Genomic DNA, 19,481 nt, shown 5'->3' with positions numbered 1-19,481 from the left:
TGTGTATCTCTCCTCCGAACAACCTAAAGCTTATTGACTCCTCATCTAAATTGGTAGTAACCTGGAATCTGAAAGTCGTGAAAAATACTTTCGCTAGCCTAACAGGGATATTCGGATCCCTATTCTCCAATAACCAGTAAATCCCAACGCACGCACATAAGATAGAAAAGGTTCACGGGCATCCAACTCATCGAGGGAAGGAAAATGGAGTACCTTTCCACACTTAACTTGCTTGCTCCCGTCATCCTTACTATCGAAAGCATCTTGGAGCTTTTTGGAGTCGAACAGCTTCATCTCCACCAGTTCATCAGTGAGGTCCACTGCCCAGCGCTTGTACTTCAATCTTTATGCCGGGGGATGTACCAGTTCCCGATGGTTCAGTGGAAGCTGCTGTTCACCATACTCTTCATCCTCCAGGGAGACGTCCCTGTCAAATCCCGACTCATCACTAGCAGCATAGTCACTGTCGTTTGTCTCCTGTCGGTGCGGTGGGGTTCTCTGAGCTGGGTCTGTGATGACGATGCCTATGTTGCCTGTGCGTTGTTTCTTCTTGCTTGGCTTCCTCTTAACATGGGCTTTCCCCTTCCGTTTTCTCTCTTCTTGGTATCTGTCCTAATCCCCATCTCTGTCTTCATCCTCTTCCGGTTTCTTTTCTGCTTGTGTTGAAGGCTTGTCCTGGGTAGTAGGGTGGGTCTCCACGCGGATATGTGTACGATCGTCTCTTAGCTCTACGTGACCTACTGACTCAGATGCGAGGTCCAGACCCTCAGCCATCTGCTCAGTCTCATCTCCCTGGTCACTCAGCGTTTGTGATACCACTTCTGCTGCCGTCGAAGCATCTTCCCAGTTAGTAGCTGATAAGGACTCCTCCCTAGGTTTTGTAGGAGATGTCCCGTCCTCTTCACTTTAAACCTCCACTGGATCTGCTGCTGTGTTTGCCTTTGCCTTGCTAAATGCCCATTTCCCTAGGCATCTTTGCGATACCCTCTTCGGCTTCGGCTTCTCTGCCCTTGGATCACTCTTCAACACCAATTTTCTTTTAACTGGCTTCGGTTTCGTCACCGGAGGTGCCACTGGTTCTGGTACCTCTGTTCTTGCTACTGTTTCCTCCTCCTCAACGTGCGCATCACTTTCCCCTTCTTCTGGCTGGGGCGCCACTGACTCTGGTTCTTCTTCTCTCTCGTCTACTGGCTGGTTGACTTGGTCCTCTGAGTTATTCCTTGTACTAGCTTTTCCACCCTCTCTTACTGCCTTCGATGCATCTTCTTCTTCCTCCCGGGTTACCTCCTTTAACAGCGCTTCAAATTCCTCGTCAGTGATGAGGCCTTGCTTCTTGGTCATTGCGTTAAGATCTATCTCTTCCCTCTCCATTTCTTGAGGAATAGGCTCCGCTACCGGCGTTCTTTCTGGTTCATCTCCTCCATCTTGGTTCTTATGCTCCTCGCTTCTTCTCGCTTCCCTTTCCCCTGGATCAGAATCGTAATAGGCGGCAATGGAGTCAATATCCATTGAGTCGGTTTCTTGGCGAGTCGGGGAGGGAGATTCCCATTTTGGTGAGGAAGTCGGAACGGAAGTGGGTGGTTGTGTTGTGAGTTGCACAATCGGTTCTGATGCAGGTACTGCCGGGGCTTCTCCGGTCGTGCTCCAATTAGCCCGATTCGGCTAAAACCGGCCAACTCAGCCGCCCAATCTCGACTCGGCTCCTGTGGTTGCGGGTTCGGTGGCTGTTCTTCCGCTGGTGGTTGCAATTCTGGGGTTTCTTCCCGACGGTTTGAAGGGGTTTTCTCTCCGGTTTGTTTCTTTGCCCATTTCTTCTTTCCCATGGCTTGAATTTGTAAGTTCTAGTGATAAAGTTGGTGTCGATTTCTGGGGATGACGGTGGGAATTTTCGGACGAGAAAATGGAGTTGATGGTTTGTGAAGGGAAAAGGGTGAGATGTTTGGTTTAATGGAATGGAGTGAAGCAGTTGCGGGTTTGTAACCTGCTACAGGCGGTTTCCAGGTCGCGCCTCTTTGTGTGGGAGACGGTTGGGAGTGTTGCTTCCTGATTGTACGTCGCCTGTCCTCTCTCTGCACAAGCGGGCTTCCAGTCGTTGTCCGCCTGCAAAGTTGCAACAAACCCCAATTCAAATTTCGCCCCTTAATGATTTCCCCCTATATTTTCCCAGATTAGTAACAAAGTAAAAAGGACACTTAAATAAAACTGGGAGTTTCACCAAATTGACATTCTGGTGATCAGTACGTACTCCAAATTAATATTTGAGGTCCAAAAAATATTTTTTTGGGTTTTAAAATTTAACTTGCATGAAAAGATTAAATTAACTACCACATATTTACAATATTTACATTTCACTTAGGTAATTTGGAATTCTACTTGGCCATTATATGCAGACTTCGCTAAAAAGAAGTTAGCCCAGTGGAACTCCAAATTCGTATTCTACCGGTCAGTATGCAACCTCAGTATGTGGCTGTAGTGGAATTTCATCCACTACACCCACCTCACTATTCTCCCTAAATACCTTCAGCCTATGTCGATTTATGATAAAAGGTTCAAAGTAAGAAAGACTCCCTGAAATCTCCACTGCTCCATTAGAACGGAGTGCAGTTATGACATAGGGTCCTGTTCACTTTGACTTGAGCTTCCCAAGCATTAGCTTCAATCTAAACTGGAAGAGTAGTACTTTTTGGCCAACATGGAGGTCCTTGGTCCTTAGATTTCTGTTGTGCCAGAATTTAGTTCTCTCTTTATACCACATGGCGGAATCAAACGATTCCAATCTAAGTTCCTCCAACTCCTGCAGCTGCAGCTTCCTTCCCTCCTCATAGGCTCTATATGGGGACATTCCTATGGGAGTTTTGTAGGCTGTCCGAGATCCCATAGAGCATCCTCTAACCTCATACTCCAGTCCTTACTGGAAGGATTGACGGTTTTTTCTATAATCTTCTTTATCTCTCGGTTAGAGATCTCTGCTTGACCGTTTGCTTGCGGGTGGTAGGGGCTGGATAATCTGTAGTGCACGCCGTACTTCTTCATCAAGGCTTCGATGGTGCGGTTATAGAAGTGGGTTCCCTGATCGGATATTATGGCCCTTGGTATTCCGAATCGACTGAAAATATTGCTCTTGAGAAACATGGCCACCTCCTTCGCCTCACACGTGCTTGTGGCCTTGGCTTCTACCCACTTAGAGACGTAGTCAACCGCGACTAAGATACACAAGTTCCCATAAGACGAGGGAAAGGGACCCATGAAGTCCATCTCCCGTATGTCGAACAGCTCACAAACAATGACCGGGACTTGTGGCATTTCATCTCGTTCAGAGATCCCACCGGTCAGTTGACAACGCTCACAACCTCTACAGAATTCATAAGCATCTTTGTTGAGGGTTGGCCAATAAAATCCACCATCCAAGATCTTCCTTGTCGTTTTCTTGGGACCGAAATGTCCTCCACAGGCCAAGGAGTGGCAATGTATTAGTACGTCCCTTTGCTCCCAGTCAGGAACGCATCTTCTTATCACTTGATCGGCTCCTACCCTCCAAAGGTATGGGTCGTCCCAAAAGTAGTATTTTGCTTCACTCTTGATCTTCATTCTTTGAGCTTTGGTGGCGTTTGTTACTTCTGGAAGCTCTCCCGAAACTAGGTAGTTGGCTAGGTCCGCATACCATGGCTCATGCCCTACTTTTTCTTTCCCTTTTGCTGTCACATCCTGGCCAGTAAGCTTCATCACTTCTTCCCAGTTAATTTTTCTGGCGGCGAAAATCACTTCACACAAGTGCTCCTCCGGGAATCGATCACGTACCTCCTCGCTGCTCCCATCTTGCACTATCCAGCTCAAATGATCCGCGACTTTATTCTCGACCCCTTTCTTGTCTTCTACCTCCCAATCGAACTCTTGTAACAGGAGTACCCATCGAGCTAAGCGGGGTTTTGACTCTTTTTTGGTAACCAGGTACTTAATGGCTGCATGGTCAGTATAAACGATGACCTTGGATCCCAACAAGTACTGCCAAAACTTCTCGAATGAAAACACCATGACCATCATCTCCTTCTCTAAGGTGTCATAATTCCTTTGAGCTTGATTTAAAGTTTTAGACGCATAGAAATCACATACCTTTTTCCCTCGATCTTCTAACCCAGAACAGCTCCCACCGCGTAATCGCTGGCATCACACATCACTTCGAACGGATGATCCCAGTCAGGAGCCTGAATAATTGGTGCAGATACTAGCTTTTCTTTGAGGAGGTTGAAAGCAGGCCTTGCACTGTTCATCAAAATTGAATTCCACCTCGTTTTGAAGAAGTCTGGTAAAGGGTTGGGCTATTTTGGCGAAGTCCTTAATAAATCGTCGATAAAATCATGCATGCCCCAGAAAACCCCTTATTTCCTTCTGGTCAGTAGGAAAGGGTAGTTTGGAGATGACGTCCACCTTGGGTTGATCCACCTGGATACCTCTTTCTGACACCACGTGCCCTAGGACGATCCCTTCTGTGACCATGAAATGGCACTTCTCAAAATTCAATACCAGGCTCTTTGCTTGACACCTCCCCAAGACTACGTCCAAATGATGAAGGCATGAGTCGAAAGAGTCCACGTAGACTGTAAAGTTATCCATGCTCTCTATGCACTCCTCGATCAGATCGAAAAATATGCTCATCATGCATCGTTGTTCCCGGAGTGTTGCAAAGACCAAATGGCATGCGTCTGTACGCGTAGGTTCCAAATGGGCAGGTGAATGTGGTCTTATCCTGGTCTTCAGGGTCCACGTAGATTTGAAAATGCCCGCTGTACCCATTAAAAAACAGAAGTATTTCTTCCCAGCCAGTCGCTCCAACATCTGATCGATGAAAGGTAGGGGGAAGTGGTCTTTCTTTGTTGCGACGTTCAGTTTACGGTAATCTATGCACATCCGCCAACCAGTGACTAGCCTTGTTGGTATCAGCTCATTTCTCTCATTCTGAACCACTTGAATCCCTGACTTCTTGGGGACTATGTGGACGAGGCTGACCCACTCGCTGTCGGGCACCGATTAAATAATTCCCAATGACAACAACTTCAAGATCTCCTTCAATATTTTATGCCGCATGTTAGGGTTCACATTCCTTTGTGAGTCTCGATGTGCTTTGCTCCATCTTCTAGTCTGATATGGTGCATACAGACATCGGGGCTTATCCCCACCAAATCTGTAAGGCTCCATCCAATTGCTTTCTAGTTCCTGCTAAGTATGGTCAGTAGCCTTGCTTCTTGCTCCTTTGTCAGGCTGCTGCTTATGATCATTGGATATGAATTTTCCTCCCCGAGGAAGGCATACTTCAGATTCGCCAGCAGCTTCTTCAATTCAACTTGGGGGGAGTATGTCAGCCGGCAGAATGCTCTTCGCAGAATCCCCCTCTATTTCTAATTCTTCATCTGAAAATTCTTCTGTACTGACTGGTAGCTGAGCCCCTGCGGCTCCAAGAAATTCCGATTTCTGACAGAAATTTTTTATTGCTCCTTCTATTTCTTCATCAGTTAACCCTTGGCTACTGATCAGATCGCACCATGCAACCGCTTCTACATCATCCTGTTCATACACATCCAACGCTTGGAGCTTTTCCTGCAATAATTCAGTTTCAAGAAAATCTCGGACTAAGGGGGCAATTACATCAACATAACATAGATTTTCAGAATCGATAGGCTTTTTCATGGCCTCATTGATATCAAATGTGAATTTCTCTCCATGAAAATCGATGCAAATTGTCCCTTCAGCCATGTCCACGATTGTCTTGGCTGTTCTCAAAAACGGTCTCCCTAGCAAAATACTACTAGACTCCCTAGCTTCAGACTCACTCATCTTGATCACATAAAAGTCAGCATGATAAGTAAAATCATGCACTCTCACCAACACATTTTCTAACACACCCTCAGGATTTATGCATGACCTATCAGCCAGTTGGATTAATACCCTAGTGCTCGATAACGTTACTCCCTTCAGCCGATTATAAACTGACAATGGCATAACATTTATAGAAGCTCCCAGATCACACATTGCATGCTCGATTTTTACATCTCCTATAGTTATAGGCAAAGTGAACATACCTGGATCGGCTCTCTTAGGCGGTAGTTTTTCCTGCACAATTGCTGACGCTATCCCTTCCACCATGATCTTTCCATCCTTCTGGGCTTTCCCGGCTATGAATTCTTTGATAAATTTTCCAAGCGGGGGTAGCTTCACGGCTTGGAGGAATGGTATGGTGACATCCAGCTTCCCAAAAATTGAAATGTAATCCACTGGGTTTTCCTTCTTCCTCTTGGTCACGAAATGGCAAAGGAATGGTTTTTTCCCTTTCTCTTCTTCTGTTGGTTCTTCAACAACCTTTCCAGAATCTTTTTTGGACACATTCTGGGCTGGAGTTTCCTTCGTGGGTTCAGTTTCCTTAGGAGGGTCTCTCCTGGGCAGTACGCCTCTTGTTTCATTCTTTTCCAATGGCGCTTTATCCAAAAAGAATGGATCCTGCATCTTAGGTAGAGGTCTGTTGAGCTCTTCTTTCGTGACGACATCCTTCAGTATATTCGTCCCACTAGGCTCTCCATTGGGCTTCCTCGGTTGGGGTCCCTTATAGGTAGTACCGGACCGCAAAGTGACTTTGCTCACGTTTGCCTTTTTGGGCACATGGACTGTAGATGGGAGTTTCTGTCACGACCACAACTTTCTAGTCAAAGAAAGCGCAGCTATTTCGCGACTAACAATACTAAACTGTCTCAACACATCATCATAATTACTGAAATTAAGGAAATACTGTCTAAAAGTCATCAAGATAGCAAGTTATTACATCAGAGTGAAAAGTGGGACATTGTCTTTACTGAGACAAAGATAGGTCTATGCAGCGGAAGAGTTCCAAGACAAGTATAACATGTATCGAGACATACTACACTAGCTACCCTTCTTTTATTTTATCTTCAGTCCCAACACCTCCTCTGCCTCGATCGATCAACCTGCACATTAAGGAAAACAATATGCAGGGCTGAGTACTTGATATACTCAGTGGCTTATGCCGAAAACTGTTTTTCTTTTAATTGTCTGCCAAGCTGAGTGAACGCGGGGTTTTTTTCTGAAAACAAGTCCCGGTCACTAAAATCTGTTATTTCTTTCTGAAATAGACTGCAGTCTTTTAACTTTCTGATGATATACCATGTCAAGCTGTGTGAATCGGGAATGTGGCCACATTCCACGATCACTGGGTCGGCCAACCTGGCGCTAGCTCACGACCCCTAGACCGGCCAACCTTGCGCTAGCTCACGGTCCGTAAGTGTACACAAGTCCGAGTAGGATTTACTGACCTACTGGGACCCGAATTCGTTTTATCCATGAATGGCAATCACAAAATAAAACATGGCATGACAACTCATTCAAAAGTTCACACTTATTCTCATAGAGTTCTGTAAATAAAAAGGAAAGAAGCCCACACATAATGTAGGATAGAAAAGCCCACCTCGTTTGCTTAACCCTTTCAAACGGGTACTGTCTGACTTGAGATTTACTCGTCGAGCGACGACGTCCCTTTTCAAAAAATAATGTACTTAAATTAGGCTTTGAGTAATCATTCAATCTTGCATGAATGCATGCCTAGGCGTGTGCTCATTATTTTAATTTCTGCCTTCTAAAATTAGAAGTCTTAAATCTTTAATTAAATCTGCGATTTAATTTATTCTGAAACTGGCCGATCTGTTCGGGTATAATATATATATTCCCGGATTATCTTAAGTATTTTTAAAAATACTTTCTGTGACTATTAAAGTCCGCTTAATTATTCATTGGCTTTTATTTCACTCACGGCTTATAAGTTCTTTTCTTCCGTGGCTTAAGGAATTAATTCCATTAACTCTTGGAGATAATCTAAGATAAAAGGGCTTCAAATAAATTCCGGGTCCAGCTAGGGAATTTATTTAATCTGGCCCAATCTCTACATCTCTTCTCTTTTATTTGATTAAGGCTGAGGCCCAAGATATACTCTCATCCGTCTAATGTTTCTCCCATTTCATCTTCATCAAGGAGAAATCCTCAAACTGAGGAAATCAAATCCCTAATCGGGAAACCACTGTTCCTGTCCACTAATCGGAGAATCGCCGACGGGCCTCTCGGCTCGGCTGTCGGAGCACCGCTGGCTCGAACCCTTTGCGTCATGGGTCGACCGCGATTCGCACCCGCCGGATTCGGTGGGAACAGCCCCCCTCCGTCGCGTTTCCTTTACTCCAGTGGACGCCGTCTCCACTGTCTCCGTCTCCGGCGAGGGTTGATCGGGGCCCAGAGATCTCTCTCTCTCTGACGTACCGCCGCTGTCGCGACACCCCGTCGCCGCGGCCTCTGTACCCGACTCGGCAAGTAATTGTCGCTGCTTGTTCGTGGTGGAGACGCTGGTCGCGCCGTTTGTCGCTGTTTCTCGTCAGGTCGCTACCTCTCAACACCATCAGAGCAGGCAAGAGGAATGTCACTGTCGAGCCTGGCCGCGGTTGACCGTGCTGCTGTCGTCGTGCACTCAGCACGGCGTCTGACCACGCGGTCTTCTCCCGGACCGTCGGCTTGCTCCAGCTGCCTTGTCGCAGTTCAGTTCTCGTTGCCCCTCAAGCCCACCCGAAGCTAAGTCCCTCACTCACCTATTATTTGATTTATTTGCGAAACTTGACTGCGGAACAACTATTTTGTCGTCCTAAGTTCTAAATCCTCAGTTTCACTTACTGGTCTGATAAGATGTGGGATTCTAAAGCATGCTCCTATGTTCTTGAGCTTCTGTGCTCTTAGTTCTCATGCTTTAGCTATTTGTGTGCTATATGATGCAACTGAGTTGTTGGGAGATTACCTGCTGTGTGTTGATTTTGGCTGCTATCTGTAACTCGGCTCTTGGTCTCCCTCACTTCCACCCGTTGCTTCGGCCACTCCCTCTCTTGGCTCACTGTATTGATTGTTTGTGGTGTTGAGGGAGAATGAGGCCGAGTGGTTTTTCCTTTATATAGAGGGGAAGTATAACTGAAAGCTGCTAGGTTTGTTGTTTGGCTGGAAAGAATAAGTCTTAAGGCTGCCCCATGTTGGCTGCCATCCCTGCAGCATCCTTTAACTGATTTGGAGTTTTGTGCTGCCTTGTACTCTGATTCATTCATGGATTTTGTCTTCTTTTGCAGGTGCACACTAGAGGTGGCATTGTGGGGCTGATTTCCGGACTATAACCGGTCTGGGTAGGGAAAGCAAGGGCTGTTACCTGCAGCTTGGCAGAGTATTAGCTGGAGGGGAGCCTGCTGGCTGGAGTTTGCTTCTTTCGGTCCAACGCCCACTCGCCTTTCTGCAAGGTATTGTTTCCCCTTCCCTTTCTTAATACACTTCTCTTGTTGTCTCTGTAAACGATTGAGGAGATCTAACATCTGTTGAAACGAGTTGTCATAACAGCCGAGCTCTTCTTCATGTTTTGATCTTTCTCTCCAGATCACGGAGTTGCCGAGCTTGGTGCCGAACTGCCGAGCTTGGTGGCGAACTGCCGAGCTGCCGTGCTTGGTGGCGAATTGCCGGAGCTCGGTGCCGAACTGCCGTGCTTGGTGGCGAACTGCCGAGCTCGGTACCGAATTTCCGGAGCTCGGTGCCGAACTGCCGTGCTTGGTGGCGAACTGCCGGAGCTCGGTGCCGAACTGCCGTGCTTGGTGGCGAGCTATCACAATCCACCAACAGTCTCTATTCATGCAACTAATTCTCTTTCGTGCGCTTTGGCAGGAGTTGCGACTGGCCAACGAGGCTGTCTTCCCTCGTGGCCTCGCCCTCCCGGCTCGTTTGGAAAAACCCTGGGGCCGAGACGGCCCGATGACGAAGGCCACAGTAGCCCTTAGGGTTTTCTAAAAGTAGTAGTGTAGCTCGACTTTTATTTTCATTGTCAACGATTGTAATTTAGTTTGAGATTCTGAAAATTGTAGTTTGTACCCCCTTTTTTTTTTTTCAAGAAATAAAAATACTCTTTCATTTGTCAATAAAAGTTCTAGTATTTTATTTCATAACTCCCGAGAAATCTAAGTCTCGGCTATTACATTCTACCCCCCTTAACAAAAATTTCGTCCCGAAATTTTGTCTCGGTTAGGCAAAAAGCTGTGGGTACTTCTCCTTCATCTGGTCCTCGAGCTCCCACGTCGCCTCCCTGCGGTCGTGATGCTTCCAAAGGACTTTCACTGTCACAATATTTTTATTTCGCAGTTCTTTAACTTTTCTGTCCAGAATTGCTTCTGGCTTTTCTTCATAGCTCAAATCTGGTTCTAACACCATCTCTTCTTGGTGCACTATGTGTTTAGGGTCAAACACGTACTTCCTCAACTGTGATACATGGAACACATTATGAACATTCCCGAAACTTGGCGGAAGCGCTAATCTGTACGCCACAGGGCCGACTGTTTCTAGGATCTCGTAAGGTCCGATAAAACGCGGTTTCAGCTTGCCCTTGACGCCAAATCTGGTTATCCCTTTTGATGGGGATACTTTCAGGAAGACCTTGTCTCCTGCTTTAAACTGTAAATCCGTTCTGCGAGCATCTGCATAGGATTTCTGTCTATCTTGAGCTTCCTTGATTCTCCCTCGGATTTGTCGGACAATTTCTATCATTTCCTCTACCGAGTCCGGTCCGAGAATCCTTCTCTCACCAACTTCATCCCAGTAAAGTGGTGATCTGCACTTTTTCCCATATAATGCCTCGTATGGAGCCATGTCAATAGTTGCCTGGTAACTGTTATTGTAGGCGAACTCTATAAGTGGGAGTACTGACTCCCAGCTCACTCCACGGTCGAGCACTACAGCTCTTAACATATCTTCCAATGTCTGGATCGTCCTTTCGGACTGTCCGTCCGTCTGTGGATGGAACGCTGTGCTGAAATTCAGCTGAGTGCCTAACTCTCGCTGTAGGCTTATCCAAAATCTAGAAGTAAATTTTGAATCTCGATCTGAGGTGATCGTTACTGGGACACCATGTAAACGTACGATCTCTCGCACGTAAATCTGTGCCAACTTGTCTGAACCGTATGTGATACGAATTGGTATGAAATGAGCACTTTTGGTGAGGCGATCGATTACAACCCAGATGGCCGTGTTTCCCCGTTGTGATTTTGGCAATCCTGTCACAAAATCCATTGCTATATGCTCCCATTTCCATTCTGGAATCTCGAGAGGCTGCAACTTTCCATAGGGTCGTTGATGCAAAGCTTTCACTTGCTGACAAGCCAGGCATTTTTCCACAAATGACGCTATGCTTCTCTTCATGCCATCCCACCAAAATTGCTTCTTCAAGTCCTGATACATCTTCGTACTTCCAGGATGGGCAGTATAGGGTGTCTCATGAGCTTCACTCATGATCTCATTTCTGAGGGTCTCCTTATTGGGTACGCATAATCTCCCTTTGAAAGTGAGAGCCTTATCCGCCTCTTCGTGGTGGTAATCCCCTTTTCCCGTCCTTACTCTGAGACGGATCTTTTCTAGAGCGTCATCGTTTCTCTGGGCTTCCACAATTCTGGCTCTTAAATCTGGTTCTATGACCAAGGTGGATATTCTGCTGTCCACTGTCTCCGGGGCTCTTACTATTTCCAGCCGCATCTTGGCGAATTCCCGGATAAGCTCTTCCTCTTGTGTGAGGAAAACAGCTGCTTGAGGCGCTGTCTTTCTGCTCAAAGCATCTGCTACTACATTGGCTTTGCCTGGGTGGTAGTTTATACCACAGTCGTAGTCTTTGACTAATTCCAGCCATCTGCGCTGTCTCATATTCAGATCCTTCTGTTCGAAAAAGTATTTGAGACTCTTATGATCTGTGAAGATCTCACACCGAACTCCGTAGAGGTGATGTCTCCAAATCTTCAGCGCATGGACCACTGCTGCTAATTCCAGATCGTGCGTCGGATAGTTCAACTCGTGCGGCCTCAATTGGCGTGACGCATATGCTATCACCTTACCCCTCTGCATCAGCACGCACCCGAGTCCGACCTTCGATGCATCTGTATACACCACATAGTCGACTCCCGCCTCTGGTACGGCTAGCACCGGCGCTGTGGTCAACTTTTCCTTAAGCAATTGGAAACTTGCTTCACATTCTGGGGTCCAGTTGACTTTAACTCCTTTCTTGAGTTGTTGAGTCATCGGCCTTGCTATTTTAGAAAACCCCTCAATGAATCTTCGGTAGTATCCTGCCAGTCCTAGGAAACTTCGAATTTCATTGGGCGTTGCTGGTGACTGCCAACGTTGCACGGCTTCAACTTTAGCGGGGTCTACTCGGATCCCTTCTGCTGTCACTATGTGTCCAAGGAAATTCACTTCATTGAGCCAGAACTCACACTTGCTGAACTTAGCATAGAGTTTCTCGGCTCTTAACGTTTCCAAGGTGGCTCTCAAATGTTCCTCGTGTTCCTTTTCGTTCTTCGAATAGATGAGCACATCATCTATGAAGACCAGAACGAACTTGTCCAGGTACGGGTGGAACACGCGGTTCATTAGGTCCATGAACACAGCTGGAGCATTGGTAAGCCCAAAAGGCATTACCGTAAATTCATAATGGCCATATCTGGTGCGGAACGCAGTCTTTGGTATATCGTCTTGTCGAACTCTCAACTGGTGATAACCCGATCTCAAATCCATCTTCGAGAACACTCCAGCTCCTTGCAGCTGATCGAAGAGGTCGTCGATTCTCGGTAAAGGATACTTGTTCTTGAGGGTTATTTTGTTCAGCTCTCGATAGTCGATACACATCCTTAAGGTGCCATCTTTCTTCTTTACAAAAAGTACTGGTGCGCCCCACGGCGACACACTGGGTCGAATGAAGCCCAGGTCTAGTAGTTCCTGTAATTGCATTTTGAGTTCCTCTAACTCCCTTGGTGCCATTCTGTAAGGCGCCTTTGATATTGGAGCTGATCCTTGTTCCAGATCGATGCTGAACTCCAATTGCCTGTTTGGTGGCAAGCCTGGTAGCTTTTCTGGGAATACATCAGGATATTCTCGTACTATTGCCACGTCCTCAATTTTCTTGTCCTTTTTCTCTTCTTCGTTCAAAAAGACGAGGTATGCAGGACATCCTTTCCTCATCATGGTTGTTGCTTGCAGGGCAGAAATAATCGATTTTCGTTTCCTCATGGAGATCCCATGAAACATTACGGGTTCTGTCCCAGGGTATTGTAGCGCTATCTGTCTCTCCTTACAACGGATTGTGGCGTAGTTCTCGGCTAACCAATCCATTCCTAGTATAATGTCGACGCTCCACATCAACATCACATGTAAGTTATGAGCTACTAGGTTCAGGTTTCCCATGGAAAATTTTATGTTTGAGCACGTTCGTGTGATATCTATCAGGCCTCCTACGGGTGAGGACACCCTCATACTATGTTCCATCACATCCGTAGGCAAGTTCAAAGTATCCACACAAGATGTTGATATAAAGGAGTGTGATGCACCGGTATCAAACAAAAGGGCGATTGGTACGTTGAGGAGAGTTCCCATACCTGCCAAATTGCCTTGCTCCCGTTTCCCTTCCTCGGCCCTGGCCTGCTTCTGCTGCAGTGCGAAGGCTCTTGCCTGTGGGGGAAGTCTCGGGCGTAGCTGTCGCTGAGGACGTGGTGCAGGGAGCATCGCATTCTCTCTCCTTGGTTCAACCTGGAGTGCCCGCAGTTGCGGACGCTGTCCTCCCATTCCAGTCGCCTTGCTCGGGCAGTTTCTGGCAAAATGTCCCTTCTGCCCGCAGTGGAAACATCCACCAGTCCCGGCCTTACACTCGCCGTCATGTCTCTTCGAGCATCTCGCACATAGAGGTGCCTGGGCTCCGCGCTCCGCAGCTGGAGTCGGGGCAGTTTGGTACCAACGGTTCTGCTGTGGCTTAGGGGCAAACGGTGGTTTCTTAGCATCAGTCGGGACTCGGTCTCCTTCCCATTTCCTCTTTTCTCGAGGGAACCGCTGCTGTGGCGGCGGTGGAGCAGTGGTGACATGTGTCGTCGGCCTCTCTTTGGGCATAGCTGCCTCAATGTCCAGGGCCCGGCCCAATGACTCGACATAAGACAGACCTCCATGACTGGCCAGAGCCATTCTTATTTCCGATCTCAGGCCAGTACAAAACTTTTCGGCCATTTTCTCGTCCGTGTCTACTAGTTCAGGCGCATAGCGTGACATGTCACAGAACAACCTATCGTACTCGGTCACTGTCATCTTTCCCTGTTTCAAACTGTAAAACTCCACCTCTTTGGCCTTGCGGTAGCTCTTGGGGATGTACTTGCCGTACAGCTCATTCTTAAACTCCTCCCAGGTCAGGTGCTCCAACTGTTCACGAGTCATAACTTTTCGCCTGGCTTCCCACCAGAAGTCGGCGGACTCCACCAGCTGAAACTTCACACATGAGAGTCGCTCTCTGTCGGTGCACCGAAGAAAATCAAAGATGCGCTCGATCGCACGCACCCAGGTCTCTGCTGCAGCAGGATTCCCCAGACCATTGAACACAGGTGGGTTCTGTTTGAGAAATGTTTCTTCCACTCGCCTCTCCGGCACTGCAGGAGGCGGTGGTGGAGGAGGTGGCGGTTGTGCTCCTGCTCCCCCAGCCTGGTCTCTCCTAGGTACCTGCTCTGGTACTTGCGCGTACCTTCTCGGCCTGCCTGCTTGTCTTCTGGGAGGCATTCTGTTTATAACACGATATCAGTACTAGTTATTCACTTTCATCAATACAGAGTTTATACTTCCTTAGGATTCGTTTCACAACCCATGCATTCTCTTTCATGCATATGTTTAACAAAATCAAATAGGAGTCATAAAGTGGTACATCATATGCATTCATCATAAAGTGGGCAAATTGCCTCTCACGAGGTCTTAATATCTTTTACATATGACATCACTGCAGTTCTTACAAAAGAAAGGGAAACTAATCTACTAAGCTAGCACGGCTATGTCCCGCCTGACCGACCCCTACTCCAAGTCACTGTCGATCCACATCGGGTCGTCGTGGCTCGTCCCAGGGAGGGGCATCTCTATAGGTGACCATACCTCCTCCTCGCCCTCGGAGGCGACGACCGGCTGCGGGATCTCTGGGGCCATGCAAGGCGCCACTGGTACGTCGAGGTCGAAGACGAAATCCTTGTCCACATGCTTGGCGTAGTAGTATAGCCCCTTGTAGAACGCCTCATCTATTGGGTGGAGGGGCTGCTCCAACTCCTCGGGAAATGGCTCCTTGGGTGGTGGAGGAATCTCTGGTGGTGGCTCGAGGGGCTGTGGAGGGTTGACCCCCACTATCTGGTCCGTGAGACTGCCAATCTGCGGCTCCTCGTCATCATCATCGTCCCCTACTATGTCCTCCTCGGGATCCTCCTCCTCGGGATCCTCCTCCTCTGGATCCTCCTCCTCTGGATCCTCCTCACTCTCTCCACCCCCGATACCGCTCTCTAACTGCTCAACCTCGTCGCTGGACCCCGACACATCTCCCATCTCTGCCCTACCTCTGCGACGGCCGGGAGCTCGGGACGACTGTCCCTCCTCGAACACTCCGTCTGCCGCCCGCATCAGGGCCAAAGGTGGCAGGCTACGGAACCGCTCACTCCCCGGGGCCTGCATGTCTGGCGGGGGCCCGTTCCCAAAGTGGAAACACCCTGCCGAGACTGCACTCAAGAAGCCCGGCATGTCTCCTATCGGCTCATAGGTCGGAGGCCGCGAAGAAGTGTACAACTGGGTTGTGGTTGCCATCCACCCCTGCCACTCCGGTGGGAACAACTCCACCAGTCTCACGATGCCCTCGTAGGGTTTCACCCCATGCCAATTCGCCTCCTCCCATAGCTTACCATAATGGGCGACGAATTCGGCGAGAGTGTCCCCGTGGCAACGCCGGTACGTCCTGTAGTAACGTACCACCGCATCTGGATCAGCACCTGTCCGGAGTGGGCGTCGGTGGGTAAAACGCTGTCGTGCCATCTCTACATAAAAGAAGAAAAGCCCTCAAAACGGCTCGTAACCGAAAGTATGCATATACAAGTATGCGAAAAGCTGTAAAAGATGGTATGAACTGAGTCGTTGTCTCTCGAAGAGGTCGTACTAGGTTTGTCTGTGGCTATGTCTCATAACCGGCTGGTATACACACATATCTATATATGTACTATCTGTATGCTCAAAGGAATGGACTTCCTTTCTTTGCTGTCTATTGATATTGCAACGATACTTTCTGGTTCGTTGTTGATTTTTTTTTTTTTTTTTTTTTTTTTTTTTTGAAATTCTATGGAATTAGGGGTTCTCCCTAATTGATGAGTTCAGTTGGTCTCGTCGCCGTGGAAGGCGGTAACAAGTTCTCATTCTGCCAATACTTGATTCTGCATGTCTCACCTAAGGTACTTCTCTAAAGCACTCTAGGTTCACATACATAGTCCCCATGACATCTATTCATTCATGTCAAGCTCATAAACACAGATACAGTAAGCATATCTTATGCAAAGTATCAGCTATCACGTTGCATTTTGCAAGCATTTCAAATAAACATTTTCGTTCCCATAAGGCTGTGAAAATTATTTTCTTTTTCTGAAAAAAAAAAAAAAAAAAAAAAACTTAGAAAATTTCATTTTCTTTCTCAAAATGGAAAAATATTTTCTTTCTTCAAATTCTCTTTTCTGGACGAGCGGGCGTCGACCCCTGTTTCTGGTGCAGTTGATCGTGTCGAGCTGAGGTGTTGGGATCTTGTACTGATCATTCTGTTCACTTCCTAGCCTAGTGCTACTGTTCTGGACTAAGGCTTAGAAAGAAGGTTCTTGGGTCAGAGCGAAAGAAAAGTGCTCTGATACCACTCTGTCACGACCACAACTTCCTAGTCAAAGAAAGCGCACTATGTCGCGACTAACAATACTAAACTGTCTCAACACATCATCATAATTACTGAAATTAAGGAAATACTGTCTAAAAGTCATCAAGATAGCAAGTTATTACATCAGAGTGAAAAGTGGGGACATTGTCTTTACTGAGACAAAGCTAGGTCTATGCAGCGGAAGAGTTCCAAGACAAGTATAACATGTATGGAGACATACTACACTAGCTACCCTTCTTGTATTTTATCTTCAGTCCCAACACCTCCTCTGCCTCGATCGATCAACCTGCACATTAAGGAAAACAATATGCAGGGCTGAGTACTTGATATACTCAGTGGCTTATGCCGAAAACTGTTTTTCTATTTAATTGTCTGCCAAGCTGAGTGAACGCGGGGTTTTTTTCTGAAACAAGTCCCGGTCACTAAAATCTGTTATTTCTTTCTGAAATAGACTGCAGTCTTTTAACTTTCTGATGATATACCATGTCAAGCTGTGTGAATCGGGAATGTGGCCACATTCCACGATCACTAGGTCGGCCAACCTGGCGCTAGCTCACGACCCCTAGACCGGCCAACCTTGCGCTAGCTCACGGTCCGTAAGTGTACACAAGTCCGAGTAGGATTTACTGACCTACTGGGACCCGAATTCGTTTTATCCATGAATGGCAATCACAAAATAAAACATGGCATGACAACTCATTCAAAAGTTCACACTTATTCTCATAGAGTTCTGTAAATAAAAAGGAAAGAAGCCCACACATAATGTAGGATAGAAAAGCCCACCTCGTTTGCTTAACCCTTTCAAACGGGTACTGTCTGACTTGAGATTTACTCGTCGAGCGACGACGTCCCTTTCAAAAAAATATGTACTTAAATTAGGCTTTGAGTAATCATTCAATCTTGCATGAATGCATGCCTAGGCGTGTGCTCATTATTTTAATTTCTGCCTTCTAAAATTAGAAGTCTTAAATCTTTAATTAAATCTGCGATTTAATTTATTCTGAAACTGGCCGATCTGTTCGGGTATAATATATATATTCCCGGATTATCTTAAGTATTTTTAAAAATACTTTCTGTGACTATTAAGTCCGCTTAATTATTCATTTGGCTTTTATTTCACTCACGGCTTATAAGTTCTTTTCTTCCGTGGCTTAAGGAATTAATTCCATTAACTCTTGGAGATAATCTAAGATAAAAGGGCTTCAAATAAATTCCGGGTCCAGCTAGGGAATTTATTTAATCTGGCCCAATCTCTACATCTCTTCTCTTTTATTTGATTAGGCTGAGGCCCAAGATATACTCCCATCCGTCTAATGTTTCTCCCATTTCATCTTCATCAAGGAGAAAATCCTCAAACTGAGGAAATCAAATCCCTAATCGAGGAAACCACTGTTCCTGTCCACTAATCAGAGAATCGCCGACGGGCCTCTCGGCTCGGCTGTCGGAGCACCGCTGGCTCGAACCCTTTGCGTCATGGGTCGACCGCGATTCGCACCCGCCGGATTCGGTGGGAACAGCCCCCCTCCGTCGCGTTTCCTTTACTCCAGTGGACGCCGTCTCCACTTGTCTCCGTCTCCGCGAGGGTTGATCGGGGCCCAGAGATCTCTCTCTCTCTGACGTACCGCCGCTGTCTGCGACACCCGTCGCCGCGGCCTCTGTACCCGACTCGGCAAGTAATTGTCGCTGCTTGTTTCGTGGTGGAGACGCTGGTCGCGCCGTTGTCGCTGTTTCTCGTCAGGTCGCGACCTTCTCAACACCATCAGAGCAGGCAAGAGGAATGTCACGGTCGAGCCTGGCCGCGGTTGACCGTGCTGCTGTCGTCGTGCACTCAGCACGGCATCTGACCACGCGGTCTTCTCCCGGACCGTCGCTTGCTCCAGCTGCCTTGTCGCAGTTCAGTTCTCGTTGCCCCTCAAGCCCACCCGAAGCTAGTCCCTCACTCACCTATTATTTGATTTATTTGCGTGAAACTTGACTGCGGAACAACTATTTTGTCGTCCTAAGTTCTAAATCCTCAGTTTCACTTACTGGTCTGATAAGATGTGGGATTCTAAAGCATGCTCCTATGTTCTTGAGCTTCTGTGCTCTTAGTTCTCATGCTTTAGCTATTTGTGTGCTATATGATGCAACTGAGTTGTTGGGAGATTACCTGCTGTGTGTTGATTTTGGCTGCTATCTGTAACTCGGCTCTTGGTCTCCCTCACTTCCACCCGTTGCTTCGGCCACTCCCTCTCTTGGCTCACTGTATTGATTGTTGTGGTGTGTTGAGGAGAATGAGGCCGAGTGGTTTTTCCTTTATATAGAGGGGAAGTATAACTGAAAGCTGCTAGGTTTGTTGTTTGGCTGGAAAGAATAAGTTTAAGGCTGCCCCATGTTGGCTGCCATCCCTGCAGCATCCTTTAACTGATTTGGAGTTTTGTGCTGCCCTTGTACTCTGATTCATTCATGGATTTTGTCTTCTTTTGCAGGTGCACACTAGAGGTGGCATTGTGGGGCTGATTTCCGGACTATAAACGTCGGGTAGGGAAAGCAAGGGCTGTTACCTGCAGCTTGGCAGAGTATTAGCGTGGAGGGGAGCCTGCTGGCTGGAGTTTGCTTCTTTCGGTCCAACGCCCACTCGCCTTTCTGCAAGGTATTGTTTCCCCTTCCCTTTCTTAATACACTCTCTTGTGTCTCTGTAAACGATTGA

At 47.2% G+C, this 19,481-nt stretch overlaps 1 protein-coding gene across 1 annotated transcript; it reads right to left on the bottom strand.

Moving 5' to 3' along the window:
* Positions 1–1,944: 1,944 nt before the first annotated feature.
* LOC121779142 lies at positions 1,945–14,634 on the bottom strand. Its single transcript, XM_042176476.1, has 3 exons — positions 12,766–14,634; positions 12,523–12,687; positions 1,945–2,100 (listed from the first exon to the last, which is right to left on the bottom strand). Exons 1-3 carry the CDS (start codon positions 14,632–14,634, stop codon positions 1,945–1,947), a joined length of 2,190 nt encoding a protein of 729 aa, XP_042032410.1.
* Positions 14,635–19,481: the final 4,847 nt, after the last annotated feature.

The sequence above is a fragment of the Salvia splendens genome, chromosome 19, assembly GCF_004379255.2.
Source record: "Salvia splendens isolate huo1 chromosome 19, SspV2, whole genome shotgun sequence".
Classification (NCBI taxonomy): domain Eukaryota; kingdom Viridiplantae; phylum Streptophyta; class Magnoliopsida; order Lamiales; family Lamiaceae; genus Salvia; species Salvia splendens.
Note: the sequence above shows the minus strand (reverse complement) of the source record. Positions and strands in the feature narration are given on the sequence as shown.